General features: G+C 40.5%; 2 protein-coding genes across 4 annotated transcripts in view; one reads left to right on the top strand and one right to left on the bottom strand.

Moving 5' to 3' along the window:
* The window catches only part of CFAP97 (cilia and flagella associated protein 97), a 36,244-nt gene extending 13,407 nt beyond the window's left edge, over nucleotides 1-22,837 (bottom strand). Inside the window, exons 1-2 of one of the 3 annotated variants that reach the window (XM_079909373.1) lie at nucleotides 22,294-22,837; nucleotides 13,953-15,004 (exon numbers count right to left, since the gene is read on the bottom strand). In XM_079909373.1, coding sequence (XP_079765499.1) covers nucleotides 13,953-15,000 — 1,048 coding nt within the window. In that variant the 5' untranslated portion in view covers nucleotides 15,001-15,004; nucleotides 22,294-22,837. Of the gene's footprint in view, nucleotides 1-13,952; nucleotides 15,160-22,293 lie in introns of those variants that run through there. The other 2 variants (XM_079909374.1, XM_079909372.1) reach the window with 2 other exon arrangements.
* The window catches only part of SNX25 (sorting nexin 25), a 116,949-nt gene continuing 115,665 nt past the window's right edge, over nucleotides 22,516-23,799 (top strand). Inside the window, exons 1-2 of the mRNA XM_079909370.1 lie at nucleotides 22,516-22,535; nucleotides 23,356-23,499. The gene's annotated coding sequence lies outside the window, so the exon portion shown is untranslated. The remainder of the gene's footprint in view (nucleotides 22,536-23,355; nucleotides 23,500-23,799) is intronic.

Raw genomic sequence — 23,799 nt, 5'->3', positions numbered from 1 at the left:
GTTCATGGCACTGGTTGTACACTGCTGGTATAATTTATGGAAAATGCCTTTGTCACATTCGTTTTATGTTCTCCTAAGGCAGTTTAAAAGTTAGAAACCTCTGGTGGAGTGTACTGACGCAATACTTAGTTGAGATGGTTCTTACTGGTTGGAGGGTATACTTCAAAAAATAAAATGTCCTCAGCAATGCAAACAATGGCCAGAAAATGGCAAAAGCAAACCCATAATATTCTGAAACCTTCAACTTAACCTGAAAGTATTTTACTACACAAGATTTATGACCTTAATATTCGCATTAAAACAAATACTTGTATAAAAGTCAAACTTTTATTCCTGACTAAACAAAAGCCAAATAAATACATTATATAAAAGGAGTTTTTAACAAAGAAAAATATTTTCCATACTATGATTATCAAATGAAGCTTTTATCAACATGCTAAATTCTTAAATTTTCATTATTATAACAATTTTCAGTAAGTCACAATTATTACTAAACATTTGTCAGAAGTTTCCAAAAATATTAAGCTGGCTCAGTGTTTCGGCTTAAGTCTGTGCTAAAAATGAATACATTATATCAGATTAACAGAATGGTACATTTGTTTTGTTTTAACAATATTTTTTTAGAGTAACCATTATTTGTTTTTATTAGAGTGTAGCTTTATGTAAACTCTTTTACTTCCTTAGTATTTTACACTGTTAAAAGCACAGTGCTGTAAGGTAAAGAGGCATTTTAAACTCCATTTAAAAAATGTGACTGGTGCAAAAAAGTTAAATCCTTTGAGCAAAGTCACAAAAACTGTAAATCTACCTCCCAAAGCTTAAACTGAACACTATCAAAGATTACAGAAACTTTAAAAAAAATGAGTAACAGTGGCTTCCTGAGGGGAAAACTTAGGAAATTAGTGGTTGGTAGTTTGTTGAAAACCATACCACACTAATGACAAAACCTGAATAGGAACCCATTTAGAAAGATATATATGGGGTTCAAGATGGCGGAGTAGAAGGATGTGCGCTCACTCCCTCTTGCGAGAGCACCAGAATCACAACTGACTGCTGAACAGTCATCGACAGGAAGACACTGGAACTCAACAAAAAAGATACCCCACATCCAAAGACAAAGGAGAAGACCTAATGAGACGGTAGAGGGGCACAATCACAATCAAATCAAATCCCATAACCGCTGGGTGGGTGACTCACAAACTGGAGAACACTTATACCACAGAAGTCCACCCACTGGCGTGAAGGTTCTGAGCCCCACGTCAGGCTTCCCAATCTGGGGGATCTGGCAATAGGAGGAGGAATTCCCAGAGAATCAGACATGGAAGGCTAGCGGTATTTGACTGCAGGACTTCAACAGGACGGGGAAACAGAGACTCCACTCTTGGAGGGCACACACAAAGTAGTGTGCACATTAGGACCCAGGAGGAAGGAGCAGTGACCCCACAGCAGACTGAGCCAGACCTACCTGCTACTGTTGGAGGGTCTCCCGCAGAGGCGGGGGGTGGCTGTGGCTCACCGTGGGGACAAGGACACTGGCAGCAGAAGCTCTGGGAAGTATTCCTTGGCGTGAGCCCTCCCAGAGTCCAACATTAGACCCACCAAAGAGCACATAGGCTCCAGTGCTGGGTCGCCTCAGGCCAAACAACCAACAGGGAGGGAACCCAGCCCCACCCATCAGCAGACAAGCAGATTAAAGTTTTACTGAGCTCTGCCCACCAGAGCAACACCCAGCTCTACCCACCACCAGTCCCTCCCATCAGGAAACTTGCACAATCCTGTAAGATAGACTCATCCACCAGAGGGCAGACAGCAGAAGCAAGAAGAACTACAATCCTGCAGCCTGTGGAACGAAAACTACTTCACAGAAAGATAGACAAGATGAAAAGGCAGAGGGCTATGTACGAGATGAAGGAACAAGAGAAAATCCCAGACAATCAACTAAATGAAGTCGCGATAGGCAACTTTCCAGAAAAAGGATTCAGAATAATGATAGTGAAGATGATCCAGGACCTCAGAAAAAGAATGGAGGCAAAGATCAAGAAGATGCAAGAAATGTTTAACAAAGACCTAGAAGAATTAAAGAACAAACACCTAGAAGAATTAAAGAACGAACAAACAGAGATGAACAATACAATAACTGAAATGAAAAATACACTAGAAAAAATCAATAGCAGAATAACTGAGGCAGAAGAACAGACAAGTGACCTGGAAGACAGAATGGTGGAAATCACTGCTGTGGAACAGAATAGAGAAAAAAGAATTAAAAGAAATGAAGACAGCCTAAGAGACCTCTGGGACAACATTAAACACACCAACATTCTCACTAGAGGGGTCCCAGAGGGAGAAGAGACAGAGAAAGGACCTGAGAAAATATTTGAAGAGATTATAGTCAAAAAAATTTCCCTAACATGGGAAAGGAAATAGCCACCCAAGTCTGGGAAGCGCAGAGAGTCCCAGGCAGGATAAACCCAAGGAGAAACATGCCGAGACACATAGTAAGCAAACTGACAAAATTAAAGACAAAGCAAAATTATTAAAAGCAACAAGGGAAAAATGACAAATAACATACAAGGGAATCCCCATAAGGTTAACAGCTGATTTCTCAGCAGAAACTCTACAAGCCAGAAGGGAGTGGCATGATATTGGGAGATTGGGATTGAAATGTATACACTGATGTGTATAAAGTGGATGACTAATAAGAACCTGCTGTATAAAAAATATATAAAATAAAAAGATATATTTGTACTATATATAATTGAAGTATCTTCTTCCAAGAAATATCCATTTTGTAGAATTTAATAAGGTTTCTTGATTAATTTAGCCATTTATGAGAGGCTTTAAAATTAAATTCTAGAGGGAATTAAAAGTAAGCTATTTTCCTAATATCATTTTTAAAAAGGTTTTAAAAATAAAAGAAGGCAATAGCTAAAAAATAAAATAAAACAAGAATTTCAGTCTAATTCATTTAAAAAGATAGCATTCTAACTCTCCTTGATGGAGAAGTATATGTTGGATGTTATTTAGTGACACCAGGTATCACTAGCACATTTTTCTAAAGTGGCTGCTGTGTGCTTCAGCACGTGGCAACCTCCAATATATAATCCATTGTCTTTCCAATTAAGATCTAAAAAAAGTTAACTTGAATAAACTTTCAGGGATACAAACATATTTATATAAATATGTACATATTTAAAGTCACACATTTAAGAAATATTGCTTTTTCCTAATTTTCTTTAATGAAACAATTTTGCTCAAACTCTTTACAGTATTTCAATATGTCCATCATAGCTAGAGCCACTTCTTGATTCATCTAACTACTGGAAGTACCAGCTTAACTTGCACCTAAGCTAATTGAGATATGACAGCATTTAAATATGTTATGTGTAATGTTATTAATGGAAAATTTATCCCAAGCCATATTAAGTCCTTATTCACATAATATTAGTTCTTAAAAAAAATCCATCCTGTAGGCATATTCATGATCCCTATTTAAAAAAATCAATGATATTTGCTTTTTAAAATGATTTTTAAAGGTTTAAAAAAAATCCAACTCTTATAATTGAGAGGTGACAATTCAAGGAATAATAACTAAGTTTACTAAGCTTCTTTGTCTTCTTTATGAACATCTTGTCAGATGAGAACTTCTGTGACATTCTTCTGGTCTCCTTCCTTTGCATCTCGGCAGGCCTGTGATGGCGTGGACCAACACAATATAGCCCAAGGCTCAGCAAAAACGGAGACAGACACAGGCCACCCCCCCACCCCTTGTTGGCTGGCCCAGGGGCCCAAGCACAAGGATTCCAGCATCCTGGAAGTATCAATGGTTTATTTTACCACAATAATAAGACAGGATAGAAAGAGATGAACTAAAAAAAGGAATGGGGGGGGCTTCCCTAATGGCGCAGTGGTTAAGAATCCTCCTGCCAATGGAGGGGACACGGGTTCGAGCCCTGGTCCAGGAAGATCCCATATGCCATGGAGCAACTAAGCCCGTGCGCCACAACTACTGAGCCCGCGCTCTAGAGCCCGCGAGCCACAACTACTGAAGCCTGCGAGCCACAACTACTGAAGCCCGCGTGCCTAGAGCCTGTGCTCTGCAACAAGAGAAGCCACCGCAATGAGAAGCCCACGCACCGCAACAAAGAGTAGCCCCCGCCCGCCGCAACTAGAGAAAGCCCGCGCATAGCAACAAAGACCCAACGCTGCCAAAAATAAATACATAAATTAATTAATTTTCAAAAATGGAATTGGTCACCTTTCAAGCAAAATTTAGACAGAATATAAGAGTCAGGACTTTTGGGATTCAAAAGTATAATTACTACTTCAGCTTCCTAGTCTCTCCCGGCAGAAGATTTTCAAAGTACTCGAGCTATAACCGAGGAACCACGCCCGAGGAGCCACAGCCGCACCTGGACTCGATTTAAACCCTGGATCTCCAGGTTGGAGGATGTATTTGGAAAGGGGGAACATTTTTGCACTGGGGAGGAATGTAAATCAGTGTATGGCCAGAGGCTGGACTGAAGAGGTTTTGAAACATGTCCATGTTATTTGACACTCCTCCCATTAAGAAGGAGCGTCTATGCCCTGGGAAGGTTTATAACCATTTAAACCAATAGAACATGGAAGAAATGATGCTATGTGACTTCCAAGGCTAGGTCATAAAAGGTGATGAGGTTTGTGCCTTGTTTCCTGGAACACTGTCCTTGGAGCCCTGAGCCAGCTGCGCTGAGGCTGCGGTATGTGAAGAAGCCAGGCCACGAGGAGAGGCCACCCGTGGGTCCTCCACTCAGCAGCCCTGGTCTTCAAGTCACCCCAAGCCCAGATATCTGACGTGTGAGTAAACCAGCACTCAGATGATTCCAGACCCCCAGCTGTCAAGTCACTCCTGCCTTTGAGTCTCTCCATACCCTAAATGTTGGGGTGATTTGCTATGTAGCAACAGAAACCGATATTTCATCACTTAAAAATTTTTTCTGTGTGATAGACAAACAAAATACCCATGGCCAAGAGCAGTCTACAAGCAGGTAGTTTATGCTTTTTTTGTTTTTTTTTTTTTGGTCTAACTGATTTGGTCTAACCAATTTGATCATCTAGTTCTGCTTTGCTTTTATTATACATTTTAAATCAATGGCTATTAAATCTTTTTAGCATATTTGGTCAGTTTATTAATGTAAAACACTCTTATTTGTCCCTTTCAGTAATTTTCACATCCTGAATGCTATTCTGTGTACTACTAAGATTGATATTTCTATTTTCTCCTTGTTACCTGTTTGGCATATCAAAGCTCATTCCTCCTATACTTTTTAAAATATCTTTGCAGGTTGGATTTGATTAAAAAATTTTAACCCCCTCTGATATTATCTTCTGATAAAACCATTTACTTATATTGTTTGATCTCTTTTCTCACAATTTTATTTCTTTAAAAAATGCTTTTTTGGTTATTTCTTCTTTTTTCCCCATTTTTCCCCCTTTTGGAAGACTATGATAAATTTTTTTTTCTCTAATTGACTACAAATGCTATATTCTAATTCCATTCTTCTGGAATAGAAGTTCTTAAACTTCTTGGTCTCAGGACCCTTTCATTACATCTAAAGATTATTGGGGACCCCAAAGAATGTTTATGTGGATTACATCTATCAATATTTATCATGTTAGAAGTTAAAAGGGAAAATTTTAAGGTATTAATTCGTCTGAAAATAACAATAAACCAGTGATATGTGAACATCACATTTTTATAAAAAAGGTTAGTGAGAAGAGTAGCAGAGTTGAACATTTCTGCAAATATTTTAATGCCTGCCTTAATAGAAGACAGCTGGATTCTCATATCTGCTTCTGCACTCACTCTGTTGTGCTGTCATTGTCATGTAGCCCCTGGAAAGCTCCACACGTGACAGGAGAGAGTGAAAAGCAAATCATGCCTTCGCTTTACGAGTGAAAATAGTTCTGTCCTTGCAGATCCTCTCTAAAATCGTTGAGCTTGCTCCTTTAACACTGTTTCAGGCATTAGGTTCTTTACACGAGCATGGTGCCTCTGTTGATTTGAGCTTTTATCAAACCTTCGGTAGTATCTGGTGGTGGGCCGAGGGTATCTGAGATTTCCTGCCTGCCTATCTGAACCCTGTCTGCTGCAGCCTGCCAGCAAAGACAAACAACGTGCTGCCAAGGGATGTGCCAGCAGCCACTAGTCCCAGTGTGGGCATCCTCTTTCTTACCGAGGGTAACGGGGGCTGTATCTTCCCCTTGAATACCATACTGTTTCATTTCCTCCTATGTTGCTATCAGTTTAGCAATAGGTCTGACAGGTTTCTCTGCTCATCAATGCTTCCTTATCCCGTTTCTTTCTCTTATATTAGTTTTCTTTCTCTTATATTAGTTTTTCTTCCCAGGATACACCCTCTAATAATGAATCTAATTATTTCCTACAGAATCTAGGTGGTAAAATCGGAAGTGGTGCATTTCTAAACCATCTCTGTTTCGCCCTCCAGATTCTTCCTAAACTGACCTCATTTTACCGTTACAAAGGATGAAAGGTACTTTAAAATCTAGTCATGTCAACTTCACTGCTCTCCAAACAGGAGCCATTCATGCCATAAGCCAATGCCTAACTTTGGTTTCCTCCACTACTCCACTTTCCAATGCCCTCTCTGCCTATTCAGGGATAAACAGCCCAAGGCCAAAGAACTAATTCCAATCATACCCTTTCGACATTTGCACAGCAAAGGAAGGCTGGGGATGGGAGTGGGAAGTCCCCCCAAAGTAAGATGTCTAATAATTCTAGTCTCCACTGACTTTCCCTTCTCACATTCTCACAGAACCCCAGAATCCTGTATTTAGAATGGACCTTAGCAACCTATATCAACTACCCCCATCTTACAAATGAAGAAACTGGGGCACAGAAAAGTTACTGCTTGTCTATGGTCATGTGGATGACACCCAGAAGCCTAAAAGTTGCTCTTTTTAAGTCTTTATTGAATTTGTTACAATATTGCTTCTGTTTTATTTATTTTTAAAATTAATTGATTTTTGACTGCGGTTGGGTCTTTGTTGCTGTGTGCGAGCTTTCTCTAGTTGCAGCGAGCAGGGGCTACTCTTCGTTGCGGTGCGTGGGCCTCTCATTGCGGTGGCTTCTCTTGTGTGGAGCACGGGCTCTAGGCGCACAGGCTCAGTAGTTGTAGCACGTGGGCTCAGTAGTTGTGGCTCGTAGGCTCTAGAGCGCAGGTTCACTAGTTGTGGCACACGGGCTTAGCTGCTCCGCGGCATGTGGGATCTTCCAGGACCAGGGCTCGAACCCGTGCCCCTGGAATTGGCAGGTGGATTCTTAAACACTGCACCACCAGGAAAGTCCCTATGTTTTGGTGTTTTTGGCCCCGAGGCATGTGGGATCTTAGCTCCCTGACCAGGGATCAAACCCACACCCCCTGCATTGGAAGGAGAAGTCTTAACCACTGGACCACCAGGGAAGCCCCAGCCTAAAAGGTTCTGATTCCGCTTTCAGAATTTTCTTCACCCCTCTGTGTGAGTATTCAAGTTCAACACTGTTTCATTATCCCATGGCCTATAATTGGGACACTTGATTTTATGTTCTTTTATTATTAACTTTTCTTTCACAGGTTTAATATTTTTTCGTTTGAACTCACAAACTTATTAACAAAACATTTTTAAACCAATAAATAATGTTAACACTGTTAGCTAATAGAGGCATCCCTATCTAAAGTCTCGCCCAATATTTGCTGTAATAGCTTGCAAAATATTTACCTCAGAATTCACTATCTGAACGAATGAAGTGTTTTACTGTAGCTGTACTTGAGCTAGTGAGAATGTTTAAACTGAGAGGCTGCAGAGCATGCTGTGTTCCTACTCAGCTGTTCTCTGATGGGATCACAGGTCCTGCTCATACTTTTTAAAATGTGTTACCATTATCACTATCATCTTCCTCTCATTAAGTGAATTTAACTTCCCAGGAAGTGGAAAAGGCTGTGAAGAAATTAGGTGAGCCAAGGAGGCCTAAAAGGCCCACAGAGTGGGGTAAATGTTGGAAGTAATAAGGCTTATTGAGATATGAGTGCAGAGGGGCATAGCTTGGCCAGGCACACATCGCATCTGACATGTCCGTGGAAACTGGACATGTGAAAACTTAATGAAAGAAATGAAGAAAACTTAATGAAAATATTCTTGGATCTGAAAAGCTTCACTGGGTAAACCGAGAATGAAAAATAATTTGAAAAATCTAAAGAAATACCTTATGCAATAGACTGATCTCCATAATTAATATTTAAAATACTTTACTACTATAAAGAATCTTTGGTGGTTTATTACTGACTCCAATAACAGATGTATCAACGGGCAAAACGCTGCTTTGTCCCTGTGCCTGTAGAAGCCCTGAATACCGCCTACTGGCAGGTCACTGCGATCAGGGCTCCCTACGGTGCAGCAGTATGAATAAAGCTTTCCTTTTACATTTTAGCTCAGTTTCCGGGTTAAACCAGTGTTTCAGTGTTTCAATTATATTTGGGAAACGGATAAGGGATTTGGGGTGGATTATCATTTTTCCAACTTAAAACTTAAAAATATATAGGCTTTCTGTATCTAAAAAGTTTCAGAAATGGACTAGCTAAGAGTTTTAATTATTTTCAATGGGACCGGGTAGTTTTTTTAATGTCTTGATACTCAGACTAGGGTCCTTGAATCAGCAGCATTGGTATCACCATCGGGCTGGCTAGAAATGTAGCTCCTTGGATTCTACTCTAGATTAACTGAACCTGAATCTGCATTTTAACAGGATCCCCAAGTGATTTGTATGTATATTGAAGTTTGAGAAGCTCTGGCCTAGTGGATAAAGCTGGCTGCCCAATTAGCATATATTCCTACTGTTGGAGTTCTGGGCAGGTCACCCCCAAACATGCCAAAGTGCCATATTGATGATTTTGAATTAAAGTTACTTAAGAAAAAGCTGGTGCAGGAATGACACTTTGACCCTCCTGTCTCTCTGAAAACAAGAACTGAATCTCTCAATGTGAAAGGTGCCCTCCCTGTACCAGGAGGGAGAGAGCCAATCTTATCACCAGTGATAGGGAACCTAGGACCAAGAAGGCTGCATAAACAAGCCTTGTTCTTCTTTGCTGATTTACTACTCCAAGCCCAATCCCTGTTAAGATTCTTCACTAATTAAAAACCCAAACCTAAGTTTCTTTGTCCTGTCAATTCCTCACAAAATTTATTGTTTGTCTATAAAGTATGAAAGCTGCCTGCCTTGCTTACTTCTTAGCTCCTATTTCTCTGAGACCTCCGTAAGTACGATTTAAATTTATTTTTTTCCACTGTTAATGTTTTGTCTCAATTTAATTTTTAGGCCAGCCAAAAGAACTCAAGAAGAAGGGGAAAATTTTCTCCTCCCTGACACTACTTTCCCCTCCTTCTTACTTATTAACACATCCTGATTTTTAATTTTTTTTAATTTTTTTTAAGACAGCTAGCTCCTCCCCATGAAGCTATGTCCTTAAGAGGAAGTTGACCTCCCTCTCCGGACTCCCAACCCTGACTCCAGAGTGAGTTTACTGGCCTGGAATAATCCCATTCCCCTTGCCAGTCACTGTTTCAGGAATGGGAGTGTAACTCAGTTCTGAGCAATGAGACATAAGTGGAAGTCAGTTCAAGGTTCCTCCACTCTAAGAGAGCCAGACGTAGAGGCAGCTTCCATTTCTCTGGACACTGTCATGTCTGCATGTGGATCGTAAAAGTTGCTGCAGACATCTCTTGGTAGCCTAAGGATGAAGCCAACACTAGGGCTGGGGGAATACAGTGACAGAACCTGGGTCCCTGAGGACATTTTTAAGCCACTGAGTCAGTCAACCCTCAAGCTGGTCTATCTCTGGACTTTTTGTTATGTGAGAAACATTGTTTCATTAGGAATTTCTGTTTCTTACATCCAAAATCACCCTAAATAATACAAAGAGATAATCATTGATGGTACTGAACAAAAAGCTCAGATATCACAGACTATTTTCCATTAGATGGTTTTTTTTAAAACCTGACAATTCCAAAAGGGTCAAATGTTTTCTCCCTAAAGCAAGATAAGATTTTTATTGGCTGTGTCCTCTCTCATTCCTAGAATGGAGTGATGCTTATAATTTGTGGAATCAAACAGTACTTATAAGAATAAAAAAATGGAACAGTGAGCCCTTAAAATGAACCTACAAGTCATATTATACATTTTCATTTATATTCTGTAACGTTTATTTTCAATATACTTACTTTTCTAATCTAAGAAAATTTTGTAAGATACTTTATAATGCCAAACGTTTGGCTGCTACTTTTAAACACATATAAATCACAGTAGAAATTATTAAGAACAATGTAGCAATAGACATTTGACACAGAAGAAACAGCAAATATATTAAGATGCATATTATTAATACAAAACATTAGGAGCAGTCTGCATTATCACATCAGATAGATTTTTATGCTTTAATTTCTTTTTTAATTTTTATTTATTTATTTTTTTGCAGCACGTGGGCCTCTCACCGTTGTGGCCTCTCCCGTCGCGGAGCACAGGCTCCAGACGCGCAGGCTCAGCGGCCATGGCTCACGGGCCCAGCCGCTCCGCGGCATGTGGGATCTTCCCAGACCGGGGCACGAACCTGTGTCCCCTGCATCAGCAGGCGGAATCTCAATCACTGCGCCACCAGGGAAGCCCCTTTATGGTTTAATTTCAACTACCTTCCAATTTTTTGCATTACAAATATGATTTTAAGAAACCTGTCACTTCAAGAAAAACAACTGACAGTATCTGTTGGCAATCATAAAATCTGAGCATTTTAGCAAAAATTAGAATTTTTGATAAACCTGAGTTTGATAGCTTCCCAAGAGCTTTCTAGTGAGATTGGTAGTGATATTAACAACTGTGATTTCTGTATGGTGTACTATGAAATATGTCAACATTTACATGCTCAGTGAACCAACATTTTCCAAATAACCTGTATATCATGTTACAAAACCATGCAAGGGCAAACAATACGTTCAAAATGTAAGACGGAGCAATAAATTCTAATGTAATGGACTACAAATTAACATCAGTTTCAAATTGTACATTGCAACTAACATTTAAGAAACTACTACTTGTGGAGTCTTGGTGTGGTATCAAAAAAATATCTAAAATTAACGGAAAAGGCTATTAAAACGCTCCATTTCCAGTTATATATCCTTGTAAAGCCAGATTTTCTTCATATACTTCAACCAAAACAATATATCACAATAGCTGTATGCAGAGGCTGACATGAGAATCCAGCTATTGCCAGGCATTAGAAACTAGCAAAAATCACTAACTTTTCTGGAACTATAGTTATGTTGTATAGAACACGTTACTTATATTAATACATAATGGGTTTACTATTACTTTTTTTTTTTTTTTTCAGTACGCAGGCCTCTCACTGTTGCGGCCTCTTCCGTTGCGGAGCACAGGCTCCGGACGCGCAGGCTCAGCGGCCATGGCTCACGGGCCCAGCCGCTCCGCGGCATGTGGGATCGTCCCGGACCGGGGCACGAACCCGTGTCCCCTGCATCAGCAGGCAGACTCTCAACCACTGCGCCACCAGGCAAGCCCCCACTATTACTATTCTTAAATGAAGTAATAAATATTTTTTAAACTTCTGATTTAATTTCTAATATGGTAAGTATTTATATAGATATAACCCACTAAACAAAAGCTTCCTGGGGTCCTCAATAATCTCTAAAAGAGTGCTTTTAGTCTTAAGGTCAAAAAGTTTGAAAACTGTTACGCTAGAGCACTGGGACTGATGCTGTAGATCCGGAAGAGATGAAGACAGAGGCAGCCCTCAACCTGACGAATTATCAACCCAATTTGTCATACACCTGATCTTACAGACTGCAAAGTGGCCATTACAATTATTTTTTAAGTGAAAATTGTTACACTGAATGGCTTGATAAAAAATTAGAGATATTGGGGCTTCCCTGGTGGTGCAGTGGTTGAGGGTCCGCCTGCCGATGCAGGGGACACGGGTTCGTGCCCTGGTCCGGGAAGATCCCACATGCCGCGGAGCGGCTGGGCCCGTAAGACATGGCCGCTGGGCCTGCGCGTCCGGAGCCTGTGCTCCGCAACAGGAGAGGCCACAACAGTGAGAGGCCTGCATACCGCAAAATAAATAAATAAATAAATAAATACTGTCTATTATGTGCCAATACTTGCTAGATTTGGGGATTCCATCAAGAAATAGGATGCTGCCCTCATGTTGCTTACACTGATTCCAGAGTCTCATGGAAGGAAATATGTTTTTGTGACAGAGAGGCAGAGGTGGGGTACGCAGCTTCTACACAGAATGTTCAGAAAGAGTATCCCTGAGAAGGTGACATAGAAACTGAGACCCTAGAAACAGACTGAAGTAGCCTCTACAAAGAGAAAGGCCAATGGCAAGTGCAAAGTGCCTCATGAATGCAAAGTATTCTGAGAACAGTAAGGAAGGAGTGTGACTGGACCAAGAGGTAATGAGAGAGAGAGAGGAAAGGAGATGTAGGCAAGTATCCATATGACGGACAGCAATGAATCATTCATCACTCTTAACTGCATATTAGACCAAGTGCATCAGAATCTCATGGCAGAGCCTAGGCATCAGTATTTAACAGTTTGTTTTGATAATTTAACAGTTCTCCAGGTGATGCTAATATACTGCCTCGGGTGAAAATCACTGATGTAAAGTCTGTTAGCCTATGATGAGGAATTTGGATTTAAACTAAGAGTAAGCCCACTGAAGAGTTAAGAAGAAAACTAATAGGATTGATTTATTTTTTAAAAGATCACTCTTGGTTGTTAGGGGAAGAAGGAGAGGGGCAAGAATAGAAAACTCAATCCTGAAAGTTTTAAGAGACTGAATGAGCATTTATCAGGAAAGATATATTGAGTAGAGTCTTAACCACTAGATGGTAATAGCCAATGCCAAGAATCTGATTTTTCAGACACACTAAACAATCAATAGGTACGATCAGAGCAAAGAAAACCTATAAAAGAAGGAACATTCACAAGTGTAAACTGCTCCAAAATACACTTTATCAATCTATGCGACTCATTTGACTAAATAGGGGATTTACTTATGCCCTTACATTGCCACCATATGTAGCTGAAGATTTATTCTTTCAAATAACATTTCAAACAAACAAAGACAGTGAGTCCTATTTACAACTTAAAAATTTTATCTCCAACTGCCTCAAAACCTAACCAGCAAGCTCAGTATTTTTACAGTTTTATATTAACTAGTCAAAGATAAAGTTCAAAGTTGCTTTTATTTCACCTGGAATATTCTGTTCCTTTCAAACTAAATAATGGGTAATAATAAATTGAGACAAATACAGCAATCAGGATTATCCTAATTCTAAAATACTTCTATCTTAAAGTAACTACAACTTGAATTATGCTATTTTATCAACTTGGTAATTACTTTCAAGTAATGCTCTTCAGCCTTTCATTTAAAATCTGAAGAGTCTCCTACAGTTTACTTTAAGTTCTCTAATTTGCCAGCATTCTTGCCACTTTCCCTGAAACAGGTCAGGTTATTTTAACCTTAGTGCTTCTGCCTTTCTCAAAGAAGAAAGTGAAACATATCTTATGCCTGTGTCTCTACCAAAGGTGGGAGAACATCTGGCTCCCCTTCTCTTGTTTACTTTATCCATCTGGTCTCTCCAGGCATTTTGAGTTTGTAAGGCACTAAACAGAATCAGTATGAAGTAGTTTCTAGTCCTAGCTGAGTAGCTTTGCAGTAATATAAACAATGATATTCCAGATATTTTTAAATGGAATATTTGGTAAAGCTATGATAATATCAATGATTCCAAACAATACAATTTTTTTAAGTGAAAAATCAAGGCAAATTCATATCATTTAATATTTAAGCTCAATATAATATTAAGTTTAATATTTAAATTCAATACACAGTTTTTAAAATTACCTTGTAAAAGATGATTCAGGTCCATTGTGTCATGTAAGACTTTTTCCTTGTATCTGTGGTCTAAACTGGAATCCAACACTGCCGACACTGAGGCAAGACTGGGCTCATGTTTTTCTTTCCCTTTTTTGTCTGATTTCAAAGACTTTGAATTATTTTTAAAATCCTCAACATTTTCATATACTTCTTGACTCACGTTCTCTTGCCTTTTAACTTTCATTTTTTGATTGTTTGATGCAGCCAGTTCAAAAGACTGAACAGGGCTGATGTCCGGAGTTGATAAAGGACTGACATCTGTCACAGTATCTTCAGATTCCTCGGTGTAGTCACCGACTTTTGGCTTAGTACCTGAAGTTTGTGCTCCTGTTGATTTTTCTCTCCGTTTATATTTCTGTTTTGGTGGCAAGTGGGTTACACCAAAGAGACGCTTCTTTAATGATGGAGATGAATCAGATAAACAGACATCAGACCCGGTATTTGAACAGTCTGTATCAGAACTTGAAGACGAGGAGGACAGAGAGGAAGAGGAATTACTTCTGGAATCCTTTTTACTTACGCTTTTCTTGAAGTTATTAGATGGTTTAGCTGACTTTGACCTGACATGATGCTTTTTCTCATCATCACTGCTTTCCTCTCCATCTGTATAGTAATCACGTTCACCTTCTTTTACAATTTTGGGAATGCTACTTGGGATGGGCAAGTGTATTTTATGTTCTACTGTAGCATCACACAATTTTGATCGTGAAGAAGTGGTCAAGAACAAAGAGTCCCTAGCTTGTATATTATCATTTTCTATGGGGTGTTCTTCTGGAGAAATTTTCTCATTTCTTTCAGTTCCCTTCTCAGTAAGATCACTTTTCCTTCTCTGTATTCCAAATTTCAAGTTTACATTTTCCGTATCTTTATCTATTCTCTCTTCAGCGTCATCATTTTGCTTGTCAAAAACTGAGTTACTTTCACATTTCTTTGCTTCTTCAAAGTCACTGTCAAAGAAAGAATGGTCCACTTCACCTTCTGATATATCTCCAAACTGATCCATGATGGCAAACATATATCTGAAAAGAGGGAAAGTGTAACCATCAGACAAAAGAGTAATTTCCAAATACTTTTCATTTTTATACAGTAATTGCAAATTTTCCAAAACTGAGAAGTTTGGGTAATAGATAAAGAGAAACATGAAAAAAACAAAACAAAAAAACACTACCAAAAACCAATAACTTGGACTTCCCTGGTGGCACAGTGGTTAAGAATCCACCTGCCAATGCAGGGGACACGGGTTCGAGCCCTGGTCCAGGAAGATTCCACATGCCGCGGAGCAACTAAGCCTGTGTGCCACAACTACTGAGCCTGCGCTCTAGAGACCGTGAGCCACAACTACTGAAGCCCGCTTGCCACAAGTACTGAGCCTGCACTCTAGAGCCCACAAGCCACAACTACTGAAGCCCGCGCGCCTAGAGCCCGTGCTCCGCAACAAGAGAAGCCACAGCATTGAGAAGCCTGCGCACCACAATGAAGACTAGCCCCCATTCGCTGCAACTAGAGAAAGCCCGTGTGCAGCAATGAAGACCCAACGCAGCCAAAAATAAATAAATTTTTAAAAACACCAATAACTCAGTGAAATGATAATGGGGCTACAGGGATAATATCAAGTAGCACCAATGATCTGAACAGTAAGTAAGTCTAATAGTTTGGTTCACAAGAAAATAATAAGAGATCGTCAGGCATATCACAAACATGGATACCTAGACTGGCCTCCAAGGAAAACCTGAATACTATAAATTAAGTACAGTTAGAGTTTAGAATAAGAAAGGATGGTGTTAAAACCTCTTCAGATCAGCCTAGCCAGCCCAAACACACATCATTCTGGTAGAAATAGTTCAATGGGGATTAACAGACTTCCCTATTTCAGAACTTGTCTTTGTCCTATTCTGCTCCTCCACTGCCCTCACTGGGGGAGCAGCAGGAGATAAATCCTATTAAAAGTAAAAGTTCCCTCTGTCCCTTCTTAAAGAGGAACAAAACCTCTAAGACACATGTATACACAGTACAGGGAGCTTGGAGGAAAAACTTCCGAATATTTAATCACATATTGTTACATAACCACAATAAAAAGGGGGAAGTATGCATGTCTCATTGTGCTAAAGGGAGTCCAGCGTAAGAGAGATTTAGTATCTACTGAGATAGTAGACAGGCTTCTAAAATGGAAAAATTAAGGCATATTATTTAGACACGTGGAGTTAAATATTAGAAATGGATTAAAAAGTTCAAAGCAATTGCTGCTAACGTGGTGCCAGGACCACTATTTTGGCTATAAATCTTAAACTATTAGTTGACCTGTAAATTTATATGTGTACTACTAAGGTAAAAAATCAAAATTGATTTTAAAGTATTTTAATACTTCATGCAATTGGGATTAAACTGGAAATGTCAGTATAAAGTCATATTTTTCTTTCTCTCCTATTACAGGGGTCTACGCAGCAGTGTCACAGTATCTGTCACTAATAATCTAGAATTCAGAGTTTGACCTCTCTAATACTATTCTCCACTAAAACCACTCCCCAAAACCAAGATCCTTTGGAAGGCAGCTGATTCCATTTCTGGAGGTAAAGACAAACAATAAGCCCAGAGTAGTGGTAATAAAACAAAGGATTCAGTTTAAAGGGGCTTCCACTGTCCAAGCTGGACAATCCTGCACTGAAGAACAAAAAAACACAAAATACACTTAAAAATAAAAAAGTAATTCTGTGGAAAGCCATTAGTTGATAATGATATTCAAAAGAGGCAAATAACATGAGCTATGTCAAGGGAAAGGTATATACAAAATTCCAATAATAATAATAATATGTAGCCAACAATCCAATTATGGGTTCACTATATTCAAATCATGATTAATTCCATTACACCACATCAAGCAATAAAAGGCTATGTAATCTGTATCCTAAATCAGCCATGATACTCTGCAGCCTTTGTTTAAGTGACCCTGCAATCTATAAAAACAAGTAGGTAGAGACATGATTTAAAAAGCAACCAAACTTATACTATTAACACTAATGTGACAGATTAATATGATAGGTTAAGGTTTCTGCCGTTAAAGTTTTGAAAAACTTAAGAGATTCTGATATATTAAACTTGCAAAAATTTAACTGTAATCAACTTTTAAACACTTAAGGGAATCTGATTAAATCAGTAAGTTTAGACTTAGGTTTACAAAAAACATCTAAGTACTTAGGTTTCCTTTGTGAGATCTATAAGTGTGTCTTGTTAGCTGTTTGAGGTACTTAAGAAAATCAAATATACTAAAATTGTAATCGTGCCATTAATTAAGCAGGTTTGCAAATGGTATAAGTATTCAGGAAAATTTAAGCTAAATGAAGATAAATTAAGAGAGGATTAAGTACAAGTGAGTTTTAAAATTCTAACACATTATTATATTTAAACTGAAATAAGATGTAAGTAGATTTTAAAGATTTCAGAGAAATTAGACTAAAACTTATAATATTTATTGTATTTAATAAATATTAAATACAAGAAATATTATTTCCCGCAGCATGGATTAATGCCCTCTTTATGTTTTAAAATTCAAATCAACAGAAGGAAGCCTCCTCCCCAAAGGATTTACATATGTTAAAAAAAAGAAAAATTCAAACAAGTACATTTTAAAGATCTAATTGGCTTTATTGAACAATTCATGAATCAGGCAGCATCCCATCCAGAGAGTAGAGGGGAGCTCCAAAGGGCTACAGAAAGGGAAAGGTTTTTAAAGGCAAGACAAGGAACTCATATATAAAAAAGACTATTTCAGGCTTAGGTAACCTACCCATGGGGGACGAAAGGGGTCTGTGTGGCAGTTTACCTCATCTCCCTTTGGGGGATGGACAGGGTCCTGTGACAGATTACCTCACTGGTGCTGACCAGAACATTTCTGACTGACCGGTTAAGACTACATTTCTGGGGGAGGTTGAAGCTTCAAGTAGGTTAGGTATGAAGCCCCAGTTTGGTGGGGCGGCCCAGCAGACGTGACTCCATCTGGAGCCTGTAGTTTTCTTTTTAACAACTCCCCCGTTTTGATCAGACTCAGCTTAAATGAGAGATGTGATTAAAATCTAAGGCATTAGCACCACTCTCAGCTACTGCTCTGAAGTTCTCAAAGTTTGCTGTTCCTTTGTGTGGCATCCAGAGGTTATGATGCTTTTGCTTAACCCATGTGATATTCACAGGTCACAGCTTCAGGCTCAATCTTTAAGTCAGTCGTTTTCTTCTTTACTTTTCTGACGTTCAGTCTTAGGGAGATCATTTCCTTGATGGTTAGTGGCTGTGACTGTGCATTACAGCATTTCTTTTAATACAGAAAAAAACTTGAATATAGGAATATTATGAATCCATTAAAATAATTATTTAAATCAGGGGTCAGCAAACTACTGTGCCTGGGCTAAATGCAGCCCACCATTTGTTTCGTAAATAATGTTTTATTGGGATACAGCCCCACTTACAGGTTTAGGAACTGTCTCTGACAGCTTTCCCACTACACCTGCAGAGTTAAGTAGCTGTGACCAATACCATAGGGCCCACAAAGCCTAAAATATTTACCAACTGATCCCTTTAATGAAAAATTTTGTGGACACCTGATTTAGGTGCTATTATCAGCATGAAAAATGCATAATACAAAATTGTTATCCATCTTGGGTTAATAATACAATTTAGACATTTAAACAAAAACTAGGGGAAAAAAGAACAAAAATGAAGAGTTGAAAAATCAACAATCCCGCTGCATTTTTAATATTTCCATTACTGTTATTGTAATAGTGTTCATGCAATAAACTAAGCAAGTAAGTGATGACAGGGAGTCTGCACAGTGAAAGAGAACAAATTGAGCCAGACACTCAGGCTCAAAACTTGGTTCTGATGTTTCCCAGTTGTGTGTTCCTGGGCACAAGTACAAGGATGTTCATCACAGCCCTGTCTGTCACAGCACTGACTTAGAAAAAACTCAATGTCTAGTAAGAGGAAAATGGATAAGCAAAATGTTGTATATGATATATTATATATCAGTCAAAAAGGATAAGCTGAGATCTACAAAAGTTATGTTTACCAAGAGAAAAGAATTAAATGAATGACAATACAATTATGAAAAACAACACACACACACAAAACAAAACTAAATTCTCAAGGGCACAAACACATAAATAAAATTCTACAGCATGGGCTGGGAGGACATACACTAAACATCTAAGAGTATGAGCCTATAAGCGGAGGGAGGAATGAGGCTGGGAAAGTGGACAAAGGAGAAAAGTTAAGAACCTGGGCAGAGGCGCAGAGGCCTGTGATTACGGGTCATCACAGACCTAAAGAGTACGACTGATCGTTATCAATCCAATTCTGCCCACCTGAGTTCAAAAAGAAAAACAACAAATCAAATCAGCTGCTGAATGATGGGCAGCTCTTATTAACATTGTCATTAAATTCTCCCCAAAGTCAGCCTTTTTTGTAAGGTAATTCACCCTTTAATCCAAAATGTCAAGGGCTGGAATAAAAGAGCTGTGGTTAATGTTTTTCCCATGGTTAAGACTGCCTTTAGGACTCAAGAATTTTTTTTACAAGGTTCTTAAAATTTTAAAAGCGAATGGTTTCATAGCACAGCCCAGAGCACAAATTTCCTAGCCAGTTTAAAAAACAAATCTTTTAAAAAGCTAATCATCCAAATCATTCCAACTTCCATCCCTCTGCAAAACTTGTTTACATTTCTATGGAAATAAAATTACTAACATAACTAAGTCTCACTTGTACTAGTGCTGTTATTCTACTACTACTAATAGCCGGAAGTATTGAGTATTTACATGTTAGCATCATTCTAAGTGCATTACAAGTATTAACTCATTGAATCTCTACAATAACTGTAAGAGATTTCATCACTCCCATTTGGCAGAGAGGAAGCTGAAGCAGACCAAGAACTTGCCCGAAGCCATAGAGCTAAGAAGCGGCACAGCCAAGATTCTAAAGCAGGCTGTCTTGAGGACCATGCTACTAACCACTGTTCTACTCTGCTTCAAAATATGGTCCTTCCAAAAGGCTAGGAACTGAGACTTCCTTTTTTGAACTTTAAAACACATTGTTGTGATATCTATTATTTATTTGATGGTAAACAGTGGGCAAGATAAGAAGACCTTCCCCTCACAGGGATTTTTAAGGGAAATGGGACTTGTTTAGCAATAGAGCTTTAGAAACAGTTCTTTGCAAAAAAGGGTGGTCTGTACAGTTAAAATTAGATACATATGTCAGTGTTTGCCACACATTTTACTAGATATATTTGCTGTGTAGCAGTTTTCCTCTAACAAAGTAATCTGGAACAAATTTCATTGCCATTGCAAATTAAATAAACCAGTCACCTTAGGTAAATTGTTAACCTAGGTAATAAGAATTCAGAACTTTGAATCAACTTGTGACTCTCTATCCCAAGCTGAGCTTGGGACCCAACCCCCTTTCCAAAGAGAGTAATGAATTCCAAAGGTATTTCTGGCAAGGAGAGTGACATTTCTGGAAGTCATTAAACCTGGAGTAGCAACATACAGTGTAGGACAACTTGCATTACATTCTGCTTGGTCAAACCACTGGGTTAGCCAAAAAGCTCATTCAGGTTTTTCCGCAACATCTTTTTGAATGAAGCACTTAGCCCTGGGTGCGCTATGGTGAAGAGTCTAGAACTGAAGTTATGATTAATTGGTTATCAGACCAAGGGCTCATAGGAATAAAAGAAATGACTAAGAGAAAGGGTGTGTTCAGATACTTGAAGGACTGTGATATGAAACAGACTTGAGAGCTATTATTTGTAGCTCCAGAGGTAGAACTTGCATCAACAGATGGAGTGCATACGAAAGCTGTTCTGAGTTTAACATTAGAATTGCTGAAAAATGGAATGGGCTGCCTTCTAAAATTAGGAGCCGTAAGTCACTAGATAATGTTGGAGCGAAGACTGGATGGCCATTTGCTGGGATGTTGCAGAGGGAATTTATAAATTTGGAGGCTATGACCTTTCCCAGCCCTAACATGAACTAGGTCTAAATCCCAAAGTCTAACCGTAAGCCAAATGATTACAGATCCTTCTTTGAAATCCCTGTTTCTCAAAGTTGTTTCCTGCCTTTCCTGTCTTACCAGACTGGGAACTCCTGGTATCTTGCTCATCTTTATATCCTAGTGCCTAAAGTAGGACCTGACAAATACTAGACATTCAAAGAATGTTTATCTGATGAAGGAGTTTGGAGTTAGGAGATTTAAGGCTGGGCCCTAGTTCTGCTCTTTGCTAGCCAGTTATGTAAGCACAACAATCACCTCTTTCACCTGAGCTAGTTTCCTACAGCTGTCCCTCATTCCCCGCCCCTCACACACAAGGGAATCAACTATCCCCTTATCTGCATTTATAAGGTTCCTGTAGTCCCCAGTAGGTGTAAGCATCTGTCTCCCTAAGGGGTCACAGTTCACGAGAGGGGTGCATAGCCCATTGCCTGGGAGACTTTTCAGGTTTAAGTTTAGGTTCATAACATCCAACAGACCGGTTATTGTAAGGACTTAAACATTCAGGTGATTTAATTAACGGAAAAATTATCCAACTGTCCCGCTAAGCAATCCTTTTGATAACATTCACTTCAAAGTGAGATTCAAATCAAATGACAGTTCATCAGGCTGCAATAACCCTGCTCGTGCTCAATGAGGACAAATACTTGCCAAAGGTGCCCGGGAATCACTTGGACACACAATTTGTACAGCCCCTGCAGAACCAGCAATAGAAATACTGATGCTTTCACGTTCCATCAGGAAAACACACAAATAGGAATCTGGCATTTTTAACTGCCATTTTGATACTATGACATTACATTTCTGTAGTTTTGACATATGATTTGGTCCAAAGAAGGTAACCGATTGGGTACACGAAAATCTCGGGCCAAAGTAAACACCTGTATTCCAGGAACTCTGGTTCTTTACACGACCCCCTCCTGATCTCGCTAGGTAGCGGATAATAACTGACATCCCCCTCCCGCCTCAGGGGTCAGGGTCAAGTCCCCGGAGGTGGGCGGCTGTGCCCTGAGCCGGGATCCCGGTCACGACCACGTCTTCAATTCACGGCCGACCCCGATCCCCAAGCCACCCGCGAACGCGCCCCAGGGCAGGCCGGGCCGTCCCACCGCGGCCGGCTGGGGTTGCGGGCCCCGTGGTCCCGCCGGCCCAGACGCCTCCGCGGTGGTTACACCCGCCGTGCGAGGGTCTGCCCGTGCCGCAGAGGAGGCGGGGCGCAGGGCTCGGGGCCCGGCCGGCCCGCCTTCCTAACCTCCCGCGCCGGCTTCCGCATACCGACCCTGCGTGCTCGCCGAGGCCTGGGCTCCGGAGACGAAAAAGTATCCTGAACGGGGGGCGGGGGCTCTGCGAGGGGAGGAAGGGTCGCCCGCGCGCCGCTCACCTGGGAACCGCGACCACCGCAGCAGCCCAGCGCCGCCCGCGGCGTTCCGGCCTCGCGCACGCGCACGCGCTCCCGCAGCCCCGGCGGCGGCTCGAGCTTCCGGAGGCGGAGAGAGCGGAACTGGAAAAGAGGTCGCAAGGGTACGCGGCGAGTCCCGTGGGAACGGGGCGGTGCCAGAGGCCCCGCGCGGCGCCGTTCCTCGCGGCGGGCGTCGCAGAGTGCGGCGGGCCGGCCCCGCTCCGGCCGGCGGGGGGCGCGAGGCCTGCCCGACGACCCTCCTCTCGAATGGCAAGGGACGCGGGAAGAGAGTGATCTCCGCGCCCTCGGCTGCCCGGTGCCCCGCCAGGGTGTTACTGCTGCTGCCTCTCGGCTGTTAACCGCAGTGCGGGTGGACCTAGTTGTTGCAGTGGCTGATGTCATGGGGAAAGCTGCTTTAATTATCTTGTACCCGAACAGCAGCAATGATAATAAATACGAAGGCGGCTGTGCCTGTGATTATTTCTATCAGCAAAGTTCAGTTCAAAGAATTAGTTAGCTTTATGGGCCAGGGGCTGGTAACACATTAGAAAGTCCTCTGACTACTGGTAAATGAGATGGGTAGTTAAAACAATCTAGGAGGGGCTCCCCTGGTGGCACAGTAGTTGAGAATCTGCCTGCCAACGCAGGGGACACGGGTTAGAGCCCTGGTCTGGGAAGATTCCACATGCCACGGAGCAACTAGGCCCGTGAGCCACAACTGCTGAGCCTGCGCGTTTGGAGCCTGTGCTCCGCAACAACAAAGGCCCGCGCACTGTGATGAAGAGTGGCCCCCGGTCTCTGCAACTAGAGAAATCCCTGGCACGGAAACGAAGACCCAACACAGCCAAAAATAAATTAATTAAAAAAAATAACAACAATCTAAGAAAAATGATTTCTGTCCAATGTATTGAAGGCAGCAATTTTTCGCTTTTGAACTTGCAGGCACATAGTAGGTACGGTAGAACAATGGTGCCCCGTAGATGTCCACCTCCTATTCCCAAACCTGTGAATATGATGCTTTACATGGCAAAAGGGACTTTGTGATTAAGGATCTTCAGATAGGAAAATCAACCTAGGTTATCCCAGGTGAGCTCAATGTAATCATAAGTGTCCTTATAAGAGGGGAGGCAAGAAATTCGGGGTCAGTAATAAAAGACATGGCACTAGAAGCAAGAGGTTGTAATACACAGCATGGTGACTATAGTTAATACCCTCTTGTATATTTGATAGTAGCTGAAAAAATAGATCTTAAAAGGTTTCATCTTAAGGAAAAGAAATTTGTATATATGTGAGGTAATCAATGTTAACAAGACTTGCAGTGATCATTTCGTAATATGTACATAAATCATTTTGTTGTACACCTTAATGTTATATGTCAATTATACC

Source organism: Stenella coeruleoalba (genome assembly GCF_951394435.1).
Source record: "Stenella coeruleoalba genome assembly, chromosome: 21".
NCBI lineage: Eukaryota > Metazoa > Chordata > Mammalia > Artiodactyla > Delphinidae > Stenella > Stenella coeruleoalba.
Note: the sequence above shows the minus strand (reverse complement) of the source record. Positions and strands in the feature narration are given on the sequence as shown.